This window comes from Rhipicephalus microplus, chromosome 6, assembly GCF_043290135.1.
Source record: "Rhipicephalus microplus isolate Deutch F79 chromosome 6, USDA_Rmic, whole genome shotgun sequence".
Classification (NCBI taxonomy): Eukaryota; Metazoa; Arthropoda; class Arachnida; order Ixodida; family Ixodidae; genus Rhipicephalus; species Rhipicephalus microplus.
In genome coordinates this window covers 116,738,650-116,756,556 of record NC_134705.1, presented here as the reverse complement: position 1 = coordinate 116,756,556, position 17,907 = coordinate 116,738,650, and the positions used below count along the sequence as shown (strand labels likewise).

At 43.6% G+C, this 17,907-nt stretch overlaps 2 protein-coding genes across 2 annotated transcripts; both read left to right on the top strand.

Moving 5' to 3' along the window:
• Positions 1 to 607: 607 nt before the first annotated feature.
• On the top strand, positions 608 to 8,228 carry LOC142765993 (uncharacterized). The gene is made up of 4 exons (XM_075867802.1): positions 608 to 920; positions 4,952 to 5,165; positions 6,189 to 6,366; positions 8,100 to 8,228. The coding sequence occupies exons 2-4, from the start codon at positions 4,960 to 4,962 to the stop codon at positions 8,226 to 8,228; spliced, it is 513 nt and encodes a 170-aa protein (XP_075723917.1). The 5' UTR covers positions 608 to 920; positions 4,952 to 4,959.
• Positions 8,229 to 12,881: 4,653 nt separating this feature from the next.
• Positions 12,882 to 17,608, top strand: LOC142765992 (uncharacterized). Its single transcript, XM_075867801.1, has 4 exons — positions 12,882 to 13,010; positions 13,956 to 14,129; positions 15,184 to 15,291; positions 17,461 to 17,608. Exons 1-4 carry the CDS (start codon positions 12,882 to 12,884, stop codon positions 17,599 to 17,601), a joined length of 552 nt encoding a protein of 183 aa, XP_075723916.1. The 3' UTR covers positions 17,602 to 17,608.
• The last annotated feature ends 299 nt before the right edge of the window (positions 17,609 to 17,907 follow it).

Below are 17,907 nucleotides of genomic sequence, written 5' to 3'. Positions count from 1 at the left end.
TTCATCGCTCATGTTTCAGCAAACGCTGTCGAGGACACTGATCACAAGAAAAAATCGCCGAAAGGACACAAGGTAATGAGAAGCACATGAGATCATAATCTGCCAAATAATACAAAGGGAGGCACCATGATAAACGCGATGACGCAGTGCGACATCTTGAAGCAAGGGGAAAATTTCATATACAGATCCCCTTAGACGGCATCCACAGGAATGTGTGCATGAATTTTGTTTGCCGTGCACACACGCCATGCACATGTGCTTACGAAGTTTGGGGGCTGTTGGCACCATGCATTTCCTGTTTTGTTTCAGCTGTAGCTTCTGGAGCGTCCACGGTGTGCTATAGATAGGGAGATCATTACTTTTATTCACTCGGCAAAATAGCGTTGTGGTACTGACTGAAATATAAAATTTTGTCGCAGGAATGACGCCAATTGTTGTTGCTTCGCGTCATCCTTCCCAACTAATGTTTCCTAAGCGTGTTGGGTGGTGCACACACGGCGCAAGTATGCACCACAAAATACGTCAATCCGCGAGCAGTGTTTGAGGCACTGTAGATGAATTTTTTGAGTCATCACTGTCTCTCTGACCGAGCGCGAGATGTGGGGACTTTGGCACTCGAAACTATATAGATGAATCGAAGCTTCACGGCGTGCAGAGCCGTGGTGCTTCTACAAAGGTAGATCCATCGAAGACGACTTCTGGAGGAGGCCACAATCCTGGCGGGAAGACGACTTCTGGGGGAGGTCACAAGCCTGGCGGGAAGACGACCTCGGGGCATGCTCCGACCCATGGCGGAAAGACCATAAGACCCGGACCTATCGTGACAAAGCCAGGCACACCGGAGCCCGGTCACCATACCAGTGTTGCCCCCAGAGGAACGACCCACAAACCTACGACTACTACTCCACCTCCTATCATCGGTTTGTATCTGTCCGGACATTGTACAGCAAGCCGGTTTTTCTGACGCTGTGGGGACGAGTATACAAATGAGCATACACGCGTCCTCGAAAAAACAATGATACATTCTTTATTCTGTCTAAAATATAGTTAAATAATCTATAGTTTGTCTAAATCAACTTTTGTAAGGACAGAGGCAAAAAAAAAGTGGGGACCCGAGAAATTTTTCATAACAAGATTTGAAAGGGCGCTTTTTATGTACCTATGTTTTTGCGTCTTTCTGTCTTATACCGCCGAAGAAATATCAAAGCATCCTCCTGTAGCATTTGGAGGCGAATGAACTACGTAATCGCTGGTAGATGATGGGCTCTGGTGTTATGCGCATTGTAGTTTCTGTACACACTTGTTGCCGAGCTTGCTGTCTCTCTTGCCTCTCATTCGTAATTCAGGTATAGTGTAAAAAATTGAAGATGTTCTCGTGAGTATTCTCATATCTCTCGCATTTCATATTCCTCTATTTTGTTTGCAGTGTACTTAACTGCTCGCCACGAACAACGTTTAATTTAATCCCGGTGGACAAGCCTGCTTTCTATAATGTTCGAGGGCCCTCCACCACACCGCGCTGAAAGACGAGGAGGTGGTTTTCTCCATTCTTTCGCTATTGTTCACACAAGCAATGCATCCTCCTCACCCCTTACTTCTTAAAAGCAAGTGAACAATGTCAGCAATATGTGCCATAGCCTATCAGGTTTTAAAGCTTCTCGGCTAGGTGCTGTTGACACCGCTTGCGCAGTTTTAAACAAACCAAATGAAGTGTTAATTGATTCATCCATCGCGCACAATATTCGTGCGAGGCAAGGAAGAACGGATGAAGGACTGCTTGGCGAAATAGTGCAGGAGACAAATGACACTTTATATTTCACGTATATGAACCAATCGAGAGCATGTACGTTATAAACGTCACGGGAACTGCTGTCTGCGTCACAGAAGTGCACAAGAAGGACAATATATATCAGGAGAGAATATTACGCTTGCTTATTTTTTGTATTTTGGCAGCCGGGTGAGTGGTCATTTAACGGAGCCCTCAACACTGCTTCAACTAGCCATAGAATAGATTTGCTACAGGCACTCGTGAATTCACCTTGCCTCGTGAAGTCACTGCTGTAAAATGTTTCCGCCCCCAACAAGCGGAGTTAGATTTATCGCATGCTGCAATTGCATTCTCTCTTCTCTCGCCCCAATGAAAGCGCTGGAAGCTAAGCAGGGAGGGATGGCATGGAGAAAGCAAGCGTGTCGCGCGCGCTTCACGACTATGAGCACTTTTTTCTTTTTTTCCCTTTGAATACGCGGCTTTTCAGTGCGATGGCAGGCGTGTCTGTGAACAAGTCACGGCCTCCCGCGGCGATCTCTGTAACGACCGAGCGCGCCATGTTTAATTCAGCCAATGGCTCAACCAACGGCTGTGACGCGTGAATAATGAGCATCTTCCGTCATTTGTCAAGAGAAAAGAAACCAATTCTTTGAATTTGAGAATTCAAAAGGAGTTCCAGGTTGCATGCTCCACTATATTACGTTGGCGTGTATTCTGGTAGACTTGATGCCTTCAGGTATTAGAGAAAGATTATTGGTCAGCTGCCAGTTTGTGATATAATTACTTGCTACGTGACGCCCGCTGGCTGAGAAACTGTGTTCTACACTCGCTGTCGTGGCTACTAGCAGCACTGGATTTTTTTAGAATTGAATGTACCTATATGCCCCATGATGTGGACGGGGTATGCCTGCCGCTGTCTTTTTATTTCTGCTGGTTTAGATTACATTTACTAGATGTAACATTCCGTATACTTTATTTAAACCATTGTCTATTAGTTCTTGCTGATGTTGAGTTTGACAGACACGATTCCTAAAATTTCCCCTTCTTTCCTTTAACACGAAAAGGTTTACTTGAAACACGGGTCTGTGTGTTCACGGAGGTTGATGTTGCTGAGGTATCTCTGCCATGTTGGCAAGCCGCTTTCGCTAGAGATACGTCAAATGCTGGGACCAGCACACTTTTACTCTCACGAGCTGTTTTATCATGACACATTTTTGAGGTGCACAGGCCTTCATTGTTGAGCTTAGAGGTGATCTGGCCCCCACTTTCAATCACACGACTATTTTGTTTTGGTGCACATTTGCACATTTTAACTAATAAAAATTTCCGAATTGTTCTTGTAGAAGTAGTGACACGAATTTTGGTGCATTGTTTTAAATGAAAAGCCGAGTGCCGAGAACTCTAGAACGAGTATCGTTACACTTACAGTACATACATACGTACATACATACATACATACATACATACATACATACATACATACATACATACATACATACATACATACATACATACATACATACATACATACATACATACATACATACATACATACATACATACATACATACATACATACATACATACATACATACTTACATACATACATACATACATACATACAAAGAACTTTAATAAAACAATGCATTGAATATATTCTGACTACTCTTAACCTAAACCATCGATTTTGATTTTGGTAAGGATGCGGTGGCTTTGAACTGACATGTTAACAGAAGTCTGACGTCATTAGAATACTGCAACTCCCCACACACTAGCAATAGTTGTCATGTTGCTGTCAGTCACAGGTGATTCACCTAAGCAACGATGAGTTAATTGCCATCCGGAGACCCTGACAGCAATTTCTGCGATTCGGGCGTCATGCAGGGCGCAGACTTCGAAGCGCAGTGAACTGTCCTTACTTGCGATAATGTACGTTGAGGTAGGGCATGGTTTCAGATGTTTACAGGAGAAACCTTTGGAGTAAATGTTTGATACGTGTTGTCCCTCTCAGTGGTGCGGAGGAGAGTGTTGATAGTGCACACAATGGAAATGAAACTGCCCTTTTTGAGATAGCTCCAAACCATGTTAGTACTTGTTTAATGTGATGTCTGATGGTCCACGCATCTTGTAAACCTGAGGGTATTTCCGTTGAAGTAACCTCCCTGTCCTTCCCCATTTATTCCTCATCCTCCTCCTCCCCCTCCTCCTAAATTTGCATGTAGTTGAAGCCTTTGAGCTTCCAAAGACGGGCACGGACATACATGTTCCCCAAAGCCGTCAGTGCACTAGATGGTATCGCCAGAACGTTCTCATGCATGTCAAAGCATGTCTGTACTCTTCTATTGCGATGTCCCATAATCCGCGCATCTTGTCAACTGTGAGGGCATTTCCGGTGAAGTAAGCTAAAGTTGCATGCTGTTCAAGCCTTTGATCTTCCAAAGAGGGGCACTAACATCCATGTTCCCCAAAGCCGTCAGTGCGCTTGACGGTATCGGCTATAAAACGCTTGCTTGCTTGCTTCATTGAATATGCATGGGCGAATACTACACGAAGACACAGATGTAGGGAGGCTAATCGGCCAGGTGTAGGGAGGCCAGTTGTCACAATATTTGAGGTGGTAACCTTATGTGGAATGTACGAATAGAACAGATGTCAGCGGTATAGACTTTTTACTAGTGATTTCTGCACTGAAATCAGTTCTTTTGTTGCTGCACGTATTTCTTTCAAAATTGTGCAAGAAATTTGCTCCAGATATTGTTGACAAGATTTACCGGGCATGGAGCGCCTAAAAAAAAAACGGCAGGAACGTAGTTAACAGGGCTCATTCATATGAATGTATTGTCGTCACACCGTGAAAAACAAACAAAACCACAAATCTGATAAAACACAGCAACTCGAGCAACCACTCACATTCAATTGAAGCGTTAGTTTCACAAAGAAGCACTTATGAAGAAATACCCGAAATCACGTAGAGCACGTGCAAGAAATTTTTTTAAGCTGTTCCTACAATGAATACCCTAAATTTCTACACATAACTAAGCCTCGCCCTTGCATGTTTGCCAGAAACGCACTCGCCATTCAACGGAAATGAAAGACCAAAATGTGTAATGTGAACGAAATTGCATAAATATACATATTGGTGCCTGCAGAAGTGAGTGACTCCTGTTTTGCCATCTTGTGCAGCGACAAAGATGCCCCTCGTGTGCACAGTGAGCAGCGTGGGCAGCGCACAAATCCTGCTGCCTCAGTTGCATGTGTGCTCTTACGTCTTCTTCACGCACGTCATGTCGAGGAACAAACGCCTGTACGCCTCGGATGGAAGTGGGGCATTTCAGGACTTTGTACGCACCATAGAAGCGTCTGGCGGCTACACTGGTGGAATCTCTTTTGACATGCGGTAAGTGAGCGTAAGACGTTCGGAAAATACCTTTTAAACCCCCCAAAAGTACCATCGACAGCATGAAGACAAAGTATTCATGATTAAAAAGAAGCAGGACAGCGGAAAAAGCTATATGGACGTACACTCAGACATATAATAACGCTGTTTGTCTGCGCTCGCTTGTTTCTGTTTGATAGTCCATCGTTTTTTGCACTGTTATATTTTTTGATCATAGAAAACCAACTGACCTGATTTAAGGCACTCGACGTGTAATTCAAAACATAATTTTTCTTTAAAGTGTTTCGGTTCTGACGTGATCGCGCATGGTGATCTATATGACAAGAACACCTGTAGATTATATCGCCAAATGTAGTTCGTCACGTACCATGGCGTCATGCGATGATGTTATTGCTTGACGTGGTTCCTTGGTCAAACGTAGGCTCATCGCGGAGGCAGTGCGAGAAGCTGCCCGGCGAGGTGCAGGTAGCTTGCTGGGCCATCGATCCAAGAGGCAATGCTAAACGCCGATGAGCACCGAAAGCCTTCGGAAGAGAAAGGGGCAGGATAAAATGGTTTTCCCCTCTAGTATTTTCAGGCGTATGTATGAGGAACATTGAGTCTTCCTTAACATGGCTCTCGTACGACTGTTATATGTCACAATGACACAATATAGGCTACCTTTTTTTATTCGTTATCAAAATCAAAAGTTGGTGCGACGCAAAATGTTCGATAAAGAATAGCGGTGCCTTGAACATTTCATTCAATGCCGGAATCAACCGCACAAGCTTTACAGAGAAGAACACACAGGCACACACCAACGTTTGATGCATGAGAAATGGCTTAGGCCTTCTTTTCCGCAATAGGCGGCCATAAGTACGAAAGTTGGTAAATAGGCGCGGCGTTTTGAGTAGTGCAGTTATGCTTCAGGAGCACAATGAGCTGCACTCTGTATGGTGATAAGCCACAGTAAGTCGGTTTAGAGTTTGCAAGTTTTCATATGCATATAAAGTGGAAATTCAAGCGGAACCTCTTTGTGCCCAGGTACGGCATCAACGAAAAAACTGGGGCAGCCTTACTGCCGACTGCCTTGGAGGAGGCCCGCACTGAACTGCTCGAACTGTACAACAAGAGCAACATCAAACACTACGGCATCCTCAATTGCATCACGATGCCAGGTCTTATGCCCTATCTCGTGGCTGTTCTGCCCAGCACGTTTTCGGTGAGAAGTATAGTTATGCCTCTCGACACGCACAAGGACAATCGTTTCTTACTTGTTTCCGCTGTTTTTGCCAGGTTTCTGATATTTATTTTCCTGTGTGTGCAGTGTACCAAATCACTAGCGGTAATTAACAATACTTGTGCCTAATTGGCCATGGTAAAATCTATCTTAATGTAGCAAGTGGCAATATATTATTCTTATTTCATCAAAAGCATATTATTGAGTTTTCAAAGAAGAAACACCTTAAAGTGTCGTCATTATTATTTTCATAATGATTCTTCGCCTATCCTAGGTCTACTGCAGGCTGAACGCCTCTGCCAACGATCTCTAATTTACTATATGTAGAGCAAACTACATACATTTACACCAGCGAATTTATCAATTCACCTCTTTGAACAGGGTAATGAATGATAAAAAAACACACTCACTGCCAGAACGAGTCTTTATACGCTGTTTTGTCCGAGTCCATTGCGGTGGATTAGCGATTACGGCACTAGGCTGCAGACAGGATGGTCGTGAGGTTGATCCCAGTCGAAGCGGTCTTGTTTCGATGAAAGCAAAATGCTACAGGCCTGTAGGCGTGTATTCAAGTGTACATTACATAATCATAGATAGCCATGACGTCCGGAGCCATTTAATACGGTGTCTTTATTATTCAAATCCTTGTTATGGTATTCAAAACTTCAAGACCTATAAAACTTGGCGTCTAAAAACTTGTACAGCGGAACAAGCAAAACAAATGATGCCTAGTTTTGAAATCTTTCACGAAGTTTCATTACAGTTCTAATTCACGAATCGTAGTACGCTGTTCTTTTAAACTGAACACGGCGTATACTGAAAGGCCTCCGAATTCCTTCGGGTGTTTTTCAATTGTTGATTACTTGCTCAGCGCGAGTAAATAAGAGCTAAAATTTGTAGTATAGTGGTGCCGCCGTAAAAAAACAACTTCTTGAAAGAATTTCCTTTTCAAATAAACGAGACGTGCAACTTGCACCAGCTCATATATGAAGCCATTTAAAGTTCTTCAAATGAAAACAGAGAAGCAGGGTAATTGAATGATTTACGTATCAGCAGCCTTTCTACCACAGTGGATTATGAAACTCAAATTCAACTCAGAATAAGGCACTTTGTCTCTTATGCAACAAAACACCACGAACAATGAGGTGCTTGCATTATGGCAGTGTAATGAAGAAGTAGATCGGTGCAAGGACAGCAACATCGAGTGCGCAGCAGAGGCTAAAGTGCTACTGCACTGTGCACAGTACTGCAAACTATAGCTCAACAGATATAGTGAAATGAATCATTTTATTACAGTAACGCTATAATTACAAGATTTACCACCCGTAGAAAATAATGTCGTTAGGATTTCAAGTATGTATACTTGTGTACTGCTGCGTCAGTTCATTTACCATAATCCACACTTCCATGAACTACAAAAATAAGCTATTTTTATTAGGAAACAAAGTAGTCAAATCTATAAAGCTTCGGTTGCTACCTACGGCAAGTTGATTTTTCTTTCTCCGCAATCCTTTCCGAATTACAGTTCAACAGTTAAAGCATCCATATACTTTGGCATAAACGTCTCTTGCCCTCTCTTTCTTGTGATTTGGTTAGGTGGCATTGACATTCACAGTTTATGATGTCGCATAACTTACTGCTTTCTTCGCAACGTCCAAGCCAGAGCTGGACATGGAAATGACTCGTGCGCCGTGCGTCTTTTTTTACATGTGCAGAAAATGAGATCGCTGCAGAGAGGTGACCCGAACAGCGTGATTGTCCTGGCCTTTGGTGCATTCCAAGTCAACGTCTCTTCTGACTGGACAATGTATTATCGGCGGTACTTCCAGGAAATCGGAAAGTGAGGACAGCACGCTCGTTTGTTTAGAGGTGTTCGATTTGCAGAATTACGTTCCGCCAAACGATGTGCTATAGTTTTTCAGTGTACAGTCAAAAGTCCTAATAACGAAATTATCGCCCTTCGCAAGTCGTTCTGTTAATGAAATCGGTCATTCTGTAGAATCAAGACGGAAACTTTTTTTGTCCTTCTAAATGCAGAACTTTAATCAACCGTCATTGTTTAAAGCTATGAAGCACCGGGCCAGACAAGAACAAACCAATACAAATCACACCACATCCAACCCGCCTGTAGTGATTTATTTACGCTGATATACTTAAGACATCAGGTAGCAGGCGCAGGGAAGCCCTAACTACCGACGCTAGCTTGCTTTATTCATGAGTTTTAGTTCTTTTTGGCCGAGCGCTATCGACCAATGCTATTTCTTTTTAGCTGAGCGCTTCCACACACGCCTACTGCAGCCGTTAAATTAGTACAAACTTCAATGACCTCCCCTTTCGTCTTGTTACAATTAACACGTACCATATATGCTTATTCAAACACTGCACACTTCTGTGTACCTGCTGCCATGAAAGTTGTGCAGATTTACCCAAGCAGTCACTTTTTCTTTTTTTCAGTGACGAATTTTATTGAGAGAACAGGAGTTTGTAGTACACGGAGGGGTGGCTGGCAGGTCACTGAGAGCATAATCACTCAATGTGCCACTACAACGCGGCATGCTTTGGGAAAGCAGATGGGGGGGGGGGGGGGAGGGGTGATGAGTGAAATATACCCTGGGATGAAAACTTTCAAAGCCCCGGCATTGTTTGCAGGACAGCAGAAATGTACGCATATAATTGGCCAGTCAGATGTTAGCCATTATTTTAATGCACAGATATGTAGTACAATTGTCGAATGACGCATACAGCTTAAGCATCGGCGTACTCTTCCTAGCCGTCATCCTCGATACCGTACAAATGGCGCATATACGGCCAGCCTCAGCGGTGTCGAACTACACCTGGTTGCTAACATTGCCTCCGCACTCCTATAGGCTGAAACAAAAACTTAACAAAAGTGAAATGAATGTGGCGTTTCAAGCCGTCCCTCTCGTTCCGCGCCTACTACGCTTTTTAGGCGAGAGCAGTTCACTTGGTTGATCTCCTCTACTCTCGGCGGCGTGAAAGTGCTCTAGCTCGCTCTGCCACTGTGTGACGGTGGTAGAGCGAGGGTGGTCTGAACGAGTACATATACTCCGGTTGGAGCCCCAAAATATGCTGAAACACTCTGGCAAACGCGTTTATGAGTGATCCTGCCCTCTCAACAAAAATCGCCGTACAATTGTAACTTACCGACATCGAAAAGCGAACGCGGCGTCAGGGCCCATTCCGCAAGGAAGGATCGAAATCGGCCTGCTTCGGAAATGCAGGTCAGGTGGATGCAGGTCAGTCACGTAAAGCCCTGACAGTCTGCCGATATGCCAGGATGTGGAGAAATCAAGGGATGCTTTTGAGAGTAGATCGGTCGAGAAAGTTGCAAACAGACCATCAGGGTAGTGAGGTCACCGTAGCCTCTAGCATTATGTGGTGCGTACGAACGCTATTGATCTGCAGTCCGGTGTTCTCTTCATGTACACGGCGTGCAGCATGGTCAAAGTAAAAGCATTACAGTGGCAAGGATGCCCAGACATTTTTAATGCGACAACGTTACAGCGTTGACTCGGAGAAAAACCGGTCTCTCTTTAAATTAAGCAGAATTCACTTTCGAGGCTGTTTCAAGAAAGCACTTCGTTTAGGTAGGTTTGCTGACCACATTTTTTCACTAATGCTTACTGATGAGACCATAAAATCCCACGGATATTTATAGGGGAATGACATTTTCTGCGTTTGATGGAAAACTTTGTAAATTAAGTTTGGTTATATCTAGTTCTAGCTTTAAATCCGGTAAGACTTCTCTTTGAAGTTTAATTGAGCTTGGAAGTTCACCCAGGTTTAGAGTCGCAACCATGCTCTTTCTTTTTTTTTTTTGCCTTCCATGTTTATATATGGTCGTCCTTTATGAAAGGGAACACGCGAACGCGTGGCCCACACTCTGCGGAGGCTGCCTACAGCACCATCAACCGACAAGTGAAGAAAGCACGTTCGCTTTTGGCGTCCTCTATTGCCTAGCAATGTAACGAGTCATGGCCAGTAGACAAGCGCTGCTAGATTACGTTCCCTTCCTCCGCGCGTGGTGAGTGATATCGGGCGATTACTGCTGCTTCCGCCGTAGCCGAGCACAGCGTTTAATATTTGATACGTTGGCAGTGGACTACGCTAGGCGTGAGCAGAGAGCAAGTGCAATCTCGCAGCGCTTGTCTACCCGCCATCACTCGCTATAAATATGTTTAGGGGCGAAACAGAAAAGTTTATTGCAAACTGGTAACAACATTTCAGGTGAGTACAACCGTCTGGTGTAACAAAATCAGTTGAAAAAACTACTTTTGGCGGCACCCGTTCGTCCCTCGTGGCTGTAGTAGTAGTGTGTAACAAGTATTAAATTTTGACCTCCAAGGTGGTGCCGGTGAGAAATTTCATCTGTGCGTTGTTTAACAATAAAAGATAGTGCTCAATGTACATGCCAATGGCTGCTAAGGGGGAATGAGAGACAGGAGAATCCGGCTTTTAGTTAACGCGCACGCTGGGAAATTTTTATTGTTCAACCACGCATAGAAAACATGAAAGGTTTGCAACGTTATACTCGCTAGGCGTAACCTGCTAGGTTTCAGAAAGGTTTAACGAGCGTCGGGCCACAGTGCCATGAATACAGTGAACTAGTATATACCATTAACTTGAGGTGGTTAAAGGTGGGAAGTAGACACGAAGCGCGAGCCGTGAGAAAGTGTGCGTGTGCCTCCTCTCATTGAGTCTTTGAAATGTCCGCTGGATGGCGGTGCTTCTATATGAGGAATATATGATGAAAAGATGCGAAATTGTGGTACTTGGAGTGTTGACTAGGTGGACGAATGGACACAGAGACAGATGGAGGATGGACGCACGGATGTCTGCACGGACGAATGGACGCATGGACGAGCGCAGGCGTGGATGCATGGAAGAAAGCAGTGACGGACGCACAGATGAACGTGCGGGCGCACGAACAGACGCACGCATGGACGGGTGGATGGACGCACAGGCGGCCACACAGACGCACGCATAGATGGACGGAAGCAAGAACGAACAAACGGACGGATGCTTCGCCCCACTATCCATCATTCTCTCCGTGGATATGCTGTTATTTTTTTCCAACAGATGACGCTGAAAAGCAACGTGTTTTCTTTTGCTGTCGGTATATGGTGCTGTAGGCAGCCACTGCAGAGCGCAGGCCACGCGTTCGCGTGTTCTCTTTCATAAAAAACGACAGTGTACAACTGTTTGTCTTACCAAAAAAAATTATTTAGACAGCGAATTTTTTTAAACAGTGTTCTTCAGCAGCGATTTGAATTCAATCAAAGAATAATAAGAAATTCGGCATGATTCAATTTGAGCTTATTGATTTAAGTTCGCTTTTTTATGTTAGCGATGAGCTGTTGATTCTCTTGAACTTACTGCTGTTCGCAGGACAGGTAGAGGCATCCTACGCCGAGGTTTTTCCGCATGTTACTTATGTCATCCGGAAATAGATGTAGTGAAAAGCTGTCTGTACGTAGGACCCCTTATTCTTTCATTATTGATCATCATGTACGAAACTTCAAGTCAACGCTGTGCCATGCCTTCTTACAGCGCCTGATCTTCTCATTTAATTCAGAAAAAGTAGCAGCAAAAGGCGAAATCTTCCAGGGTAGAAAAGCTGTGATTGCTCTGTGACGTTTGACAATGAATTGACTGCCGCCTAAAGCATAAATACTCCTGTGCACGTAATTAGGAAACGTGCAAGAAGCAGCAATTTACAGGTGTAGCAGATTAAGTGTACTGTTAAGAAGGCAAATGTGGCGTACTGGTATTTCAACAACATATCTAAAACGTTTTGACTACCCCAGACAAAGAGCCTACAATGAATTTAGGAGCATTACGCATAGCTGTCAGTTTACCGGTAAACAATCAACTTATTGCTGAAAAAGTTTGATTTTGTTTTTTCTTAGGGTACACTAAAATACATCATGCAAAATTTTAGAATTACCTCGGGCAGAGAACCGTCATAAAACTGTGGTGCATTAAGCATAACTCCTCTTAACTAAAACAGCATTCCAGTAAACACTAAACTTATGAGACCACAAAGTTTGATTCTGGTTTCGTATTTTTTTTCTTCTCATTTCTGTTAGAAAGTTGGAAAGAATGGAATGCGCTTAAATGAGGAGCATGACGAATTGTTATTATTCATTGGTTATTCAGATCTTACTTTTCTGTATTGTAGTTAGAGGATGCTCAGTGGGCTCAGTGCATGTTTTCGATGTGTCGATAGCGGCGTTCTTTGTTCATCTCATAATCTGTCAAACACGCTCTCCCTCTCTCTCTCACACACACACACACACACGCACACGCGCACGCGAAGCACACACACACACACACACACACACACACACACACGCACACGAACACAAACAAACAAACAAACAAACCAACCCACAAACAAACTCAAGCGTTCCTTCCGAGAGCACTTTTAGGTTGACAAATATGCTGTTATTTCTTTCGGCTTTCCTACCATCGCAATGACAAACAGCTACGACGTGGATATCCTGATCGCGGTTACCAGTGAAGAGGGTCAGATAGGAGACAAGGTCTGCTACGCCGCACCGACGAGCGTCTGGAACACTACAAACACGAACTTCTCCTCTATCGTGAGTACCCGCAAAATTTTCCTTGCCGCCGATGAATAACAACAAAAAACCCTACGTTTAGCATGTAATCTGTCCTACAGAGTCGTATTACGCCTGTTTATTCGGTGAATAATCGCCAAGAATAAATAGTACCTACGGCACACGCACTATCCAGCGCACTTTGAAGATCGCATTGTGCACTTTCAGGATGGGGAATTCATAATCTTTTTTGGTTTTTATTTTTTGAGCGAAGACGAGCAAACGCACACTGGTAGGCGAAACTAGACAAGTGGCAATGGTTTTCCCTCAAGCGCACAATGGTCTATGTGATGAAACACGCAATGCCTCAAACGGTAGATCAAAGAGGCCACGTTTTTCGGCCTCTGCCTATGATTGTCGCTATATTTGTGCTTGAACACTTTTGTAGCTCTGACTTTTTATAAGCTTTTATGTTGCTAGTTTTATTGAGGGGAGAGTAGGCTGGGCTCACCATGTTTCCATATTGCCACCATTGATGAATGAGCCAATGTGGCTCATACTCGTTTTGGGGCCGCGAAGAAGAAGAGAACATTTTGGTTGCTCTGGTTTAGGTGAACTCCTGACTGTAGGTCTTGTTTTGCTCGTGACATTACTGATGGAGGTGCTGGGTAGACCTGAATAAGAGCAACCAAAATGTTCTCTTCTTCTTCGTGGACCCAAAAAGAGTATGAACCACAGGGGCTCGTTCATCAATGGTGGCAACATGTTCTTATACAAAGTTCAGTACAGCGGAAAAAAATATTTGAGAACAACAATCCTGGCACTCGAATATCTTTTGGTATTCGTGGATAATACGGTTCCCAGGTGATCTCCAATCATTCTTCTTTTGTGCGAGTACCTTCCTTACACACATTCTAACGAGTTCTGCCGCCAACGCGGGTTCCAGTTCCAAGGGTACTTTCAGCTTGGACATTATCGCCTTCGCAGGAGAGGCATTCCAAGCTGCTCCTCGACTCGCAGCATTACCCGAGAAGCAGTCTGTACGTGGGCCTTTCGTTCGAGATGGGGGTCAATCTGTACCAGCTGTCGCATAATGATACTGCAATAGAGGATGCTCCATTTGCTCCGTGTGATCAGTACACGCAAGTCGCATATGAGCAGGTAAGTGTAAAGAGCCTGCTTGACACGGTCGAGCCGCTGATGGCATATGAAAGCGCTGTAATAGTAAAGCGATCCCCACATATGTTATAGTTTGACCAGTTCGCATGACGTATGCTCAGTCATATATCGCTATGATATAGAACGCAGCAGTGTAAACTGGCCCGGTATAGTGGAGTCCCTTTTCGAGGCTTTCACGTAGCGTGTGAGCAGGACCAGGCCTGCTTTAGGAGGAGGCACTTTCGTGAAATTGAAAGGGTTGAGCTGTGCCCGTATAGTTTATTGAAACAGGGAGCAAGTGTACCAATACTATGCCGTGGAAATCTTGCCATACATAAAATGAATATCGGAATGTGCACGTTTCGATACTGTCTGTTATGTTCTCAGTACAGTAAAGCCACACTGTATAAATGCCAGCGTAGTATTTGTCGTGCAGTGAAGATTGATAATGGCGCTATCTATCGGCTACGCTGAAATAGCCCAGCGAAATTTCGTAATGCCAAGCAACTTTCTCAAAAAAGAACCGCCATCGTGAGCCCGCTCGTATCGAGATGCCACACCGAAAATTAACACCCACTTCTGAAAAAGAAAACTTCTGCCGACAGACAATAACATTTTTCGACGACGCACCGTGTCGAATTTCGTACAGGACAAGGTCGTTCTTTTTTTTCAATGCGAAATTCTTTACGATTTCTTTTGAAGCTTAGTGCTGAAATCGAGTAGGCGACGTCCGTTCATTTCACATATTAATGTAGAGCTTGATTGACAAGAAGCAAAACTAATTATTGCCAACAACGTGGACATAAATGTCGAATAAAAGCGCATCATGAGCTCCTCCTTAGACAGCGTAGGCACTTTGTTTCTTGTTATCATCATGTTTTGACACGCTGGATTTTCCGCAGCCCTATGCGTTTTTTTTTTGCTTGAACGATGTTGCACAGAACGCCAAAAAAGTTGCGCGTTTCCGATTGGCGTTAAACGCATCGTCACTGCCTAAATTGGCGTTGGCTAATGCCACAGAAACAGTGATTAGATATCCCTGTACCTGTACACGCAGGTCTGCGATCCACACGTGAGACTGAAAACTCTTAACAACGTCGTTGAATCGGGAGTCATCTCTAACTATGTCTTCTTCTACGACAGCTGGGACACCATAAAAAAGAAGGTGAGTCTGCGAACATATGCAGACGTTTTTGGATCATGCGCTGATAGGATATTTTTTTATGCTGCGTAATTTAGATATTTCAAGATGAATATTACTAAGTCAGTAATATGGTGACTTTGTTTTTTGAGATATTTTTCGAAAACTGAAATGTATACATGCCGCTAAGAAGATGAAAGAGCAAATTCGAAAAAAAATTGGTTATCTGTATGTTCACTAGTAATTCCAACTGTTTAGAATAGCACCGGAAAATCATTGTGTTGCAAAAAAGATTCTGCTTTTTAAACGCTATATTCGCATTTAGAAGAGTTTCAAGTATGCCACAAAAGATTGCGATAATTTTTTCGCAACGCAAATCACCTTTTTGGACGGTAGTGGCTCTAATGCAATAGTTACCGGTGACATGGCAGCTGCGGATGCGGCACATAAATTTGAGAAATTACAGGAAGTGTCACAGTCATCTTAAACATGCTCTCGATAAATTAAATAAATGGGTATATATATGCTTTCTGCCAATAATATCACATATATGAGGAAAATCGCAAACACTGGATCACTGCAACTGCTGGATTTCACTCCACGCATGAAATTCTCTATTTAAAAAATGGACGCTGCTAAACCAGTATACTTGAGTCATCGCTTCAAGGATGAAATGACCAGATCATGTTATGCGTCCACTTGTGACAAAAGTGGTAATGACCTTTGAAAAGACTGCTCTCGAGATTTGGAAAAAGGCTGCATTTGCTGAACAGAATATATACTTCCGAAAAGGCAATATGGCGACAGAAAAGCAGCCTTAGAACAAGCGCATTTTTTAGTAGTTTGTATACTTTCGTACTAAGGAAGTTTGAAATTAAACTGGTGTCAGTATTGTCTTATTTATTAGGCCAAGCCTGATAGCAGCGAGGGCTTCGATATAGACAATTTTATGAATGTGTGTGTGGGCCGCCAAAGTGGCTTGTTAACCCAAGTGTTTTGCATGTTGAACACCTCAACGAACATTGTTATAATAGGCGCATACGCACAGAAACAGTTGGGTTCGTGCATATGATGTTTCATGGGCTTATTAATTCCCGTCGCGATGTGCAAAAACACGAAAACATGGGCTTAAGAGCCCAAAATGGTGGCGCCCATTTGCCTTGCGGAAAATAGTCTACACAGGTGACAGCCTGAACAAGGCTCGCCGTCCAGGCAGCGCCTGGGCATGTAACTCAAGGAAGAATCGTTCATTCATTCATTCTTCATTTCATTTCACTTTATTTCCAATTCCAACATGATAGATAAAAAAACTGTTTGGACCCATAGCCAAATGCTAGAATAGGGTCCAATGATGCGATACAAGATGGCACAGTATCCAAACGATAGCACAAGGCAACAATAGTGGGTATGTCCCAATGAATAAAGGGGAAGAGGACGCACGCTGTCGCCTTGCTTTCAGGGTTCCTGTTATTTACACTCCTTTCGACTCCTACAGTATTTGCGATGAAGGCGAAAATGCTCGAGAACCGGGAACTATGGGGTCACTATATAAAACAGCTGGTGACCGAAATTTCCAGGTCCCAGCACTGTACGCAGCCTCCCAGAATAATTTTGGGGTGACATTGACAGCCAGCAATTCCATTACAATATATATGCTTTTGTGTTGACTCATTGTCAAGGTAGTTCATTTCACGACAGACGTTCCCTGCAGTAGAGTGTAGTGGTGGTAGAATAATATATGACGGTATTTTACTCCAGTAATACTTCCAGTGATCGCGATCACTCTATATAGTATATAAAGAGAGCTCTGTTTATATATTTATTCATTCTACTTTCAGCAAGGATATGTTTATTGTTTATTTTATTTAAAGTAGGCATTTTTGTATTATGATTGCATTATAGCGAGATGTGTTTACATTTTCGCGTTATCTACTCACCATTATTTCTGACACTGGAACCCGTGTAGAATAATATGTACTGTTGAACTTTCCGCTTATATTGTACACTGATGTGTTCGTTTTGCTTTGCTCCCGATGTGGCTCCACTTTTGTAGTCAGGCAATTACTCAGCCTTACACGGCAATTTTGTATCAAATGTAAGTTTGAATAAACGAAGCGTTACTTACCTACACCTTACTAACATAAAAATGGTTGATTACATGTTGACTGCTTCTGTTGCGACTTCTTGTGACAGGTTGATGCTGTGTTGAGCCTAAAATTGCCACCAAAGATCGCCTGGCTCTTGTACAACACTCACTTCTCTATGACTCCCGGAACGTGCATTTCGAGCTTCGACAGGGAGCGGAAGCTGCGGAACTACCTGGCCAGCAAATAATAAACATTAACCGCGGAAGTCCCCGTAGTGGCACGTATCAATAGAAGGTTTACGATGAATGTGCTTTTGGTGCTGTGTAAGTGATGTGTGAGCGCCGCGTTCATAGCCCCTAGTTATTTACCCTTTACCTAAGTAAGCACCAACAACGGCATTTTCTCTCAGCCCTCTCTCACACACAGCCAGCCTCTGCCACAATTATTTGTCTAACTATGTCTAAGTACATTAGCGACGCATACTTAAGTAAATGAGATGTGCCTTTCTCCTCCGGTGAGCAGACGAATCGTTTCACCAGGTGCTGCCAAAGGC

Excerpts from the sequence above, each read along its gene's own strand:
- LOC142765993 (XM_075867802.1), top strand. The coding sequence starts at position 4,960 with ATGCCCCTCGTGTGCACAGTGAGCAGCGTGGGCAGCGCACAAATCCTG. Across the intron at positions 5,166-6,188 it reads GGAATCTCTTTTGACATGCG|GTACGGCATCAACGAAAAAA; the intron begins GTAAGTGAGCGT and ends CTTTGTGCCCAG. Across the intron at positions 6,367-8,099 it reads TTCTGCCCAGCACGTTTTCG|AAAATGAGATCGCTGCAGAG; the intron begins GTGAGAAGTATA and ends TTACATGTGCAG.
- LOC142765992 (XM_075867801.1), top strand. The coding sequence starts at position 12,882 with ATGACAAACAGCTACGACGTGGATATCCTGATCGCGGTTACCAGTGAA. Across the intron at positions 13,011-13,955 it reads ACACGAACTTCTCCTCTATC|GAGAGGCATTCCAAGCTGCT; the intron begins GTGAGTACCCGC and ends TCGCCTTCGCAG. Across the intron at positions 15,292-17,460 it reads GGGACACCATAAAAAAGAAG|GTTGATGCTGTGTTGAGCCT; the intron begins GTGAGTCTGCGA and ends TTCTTGTGACAG.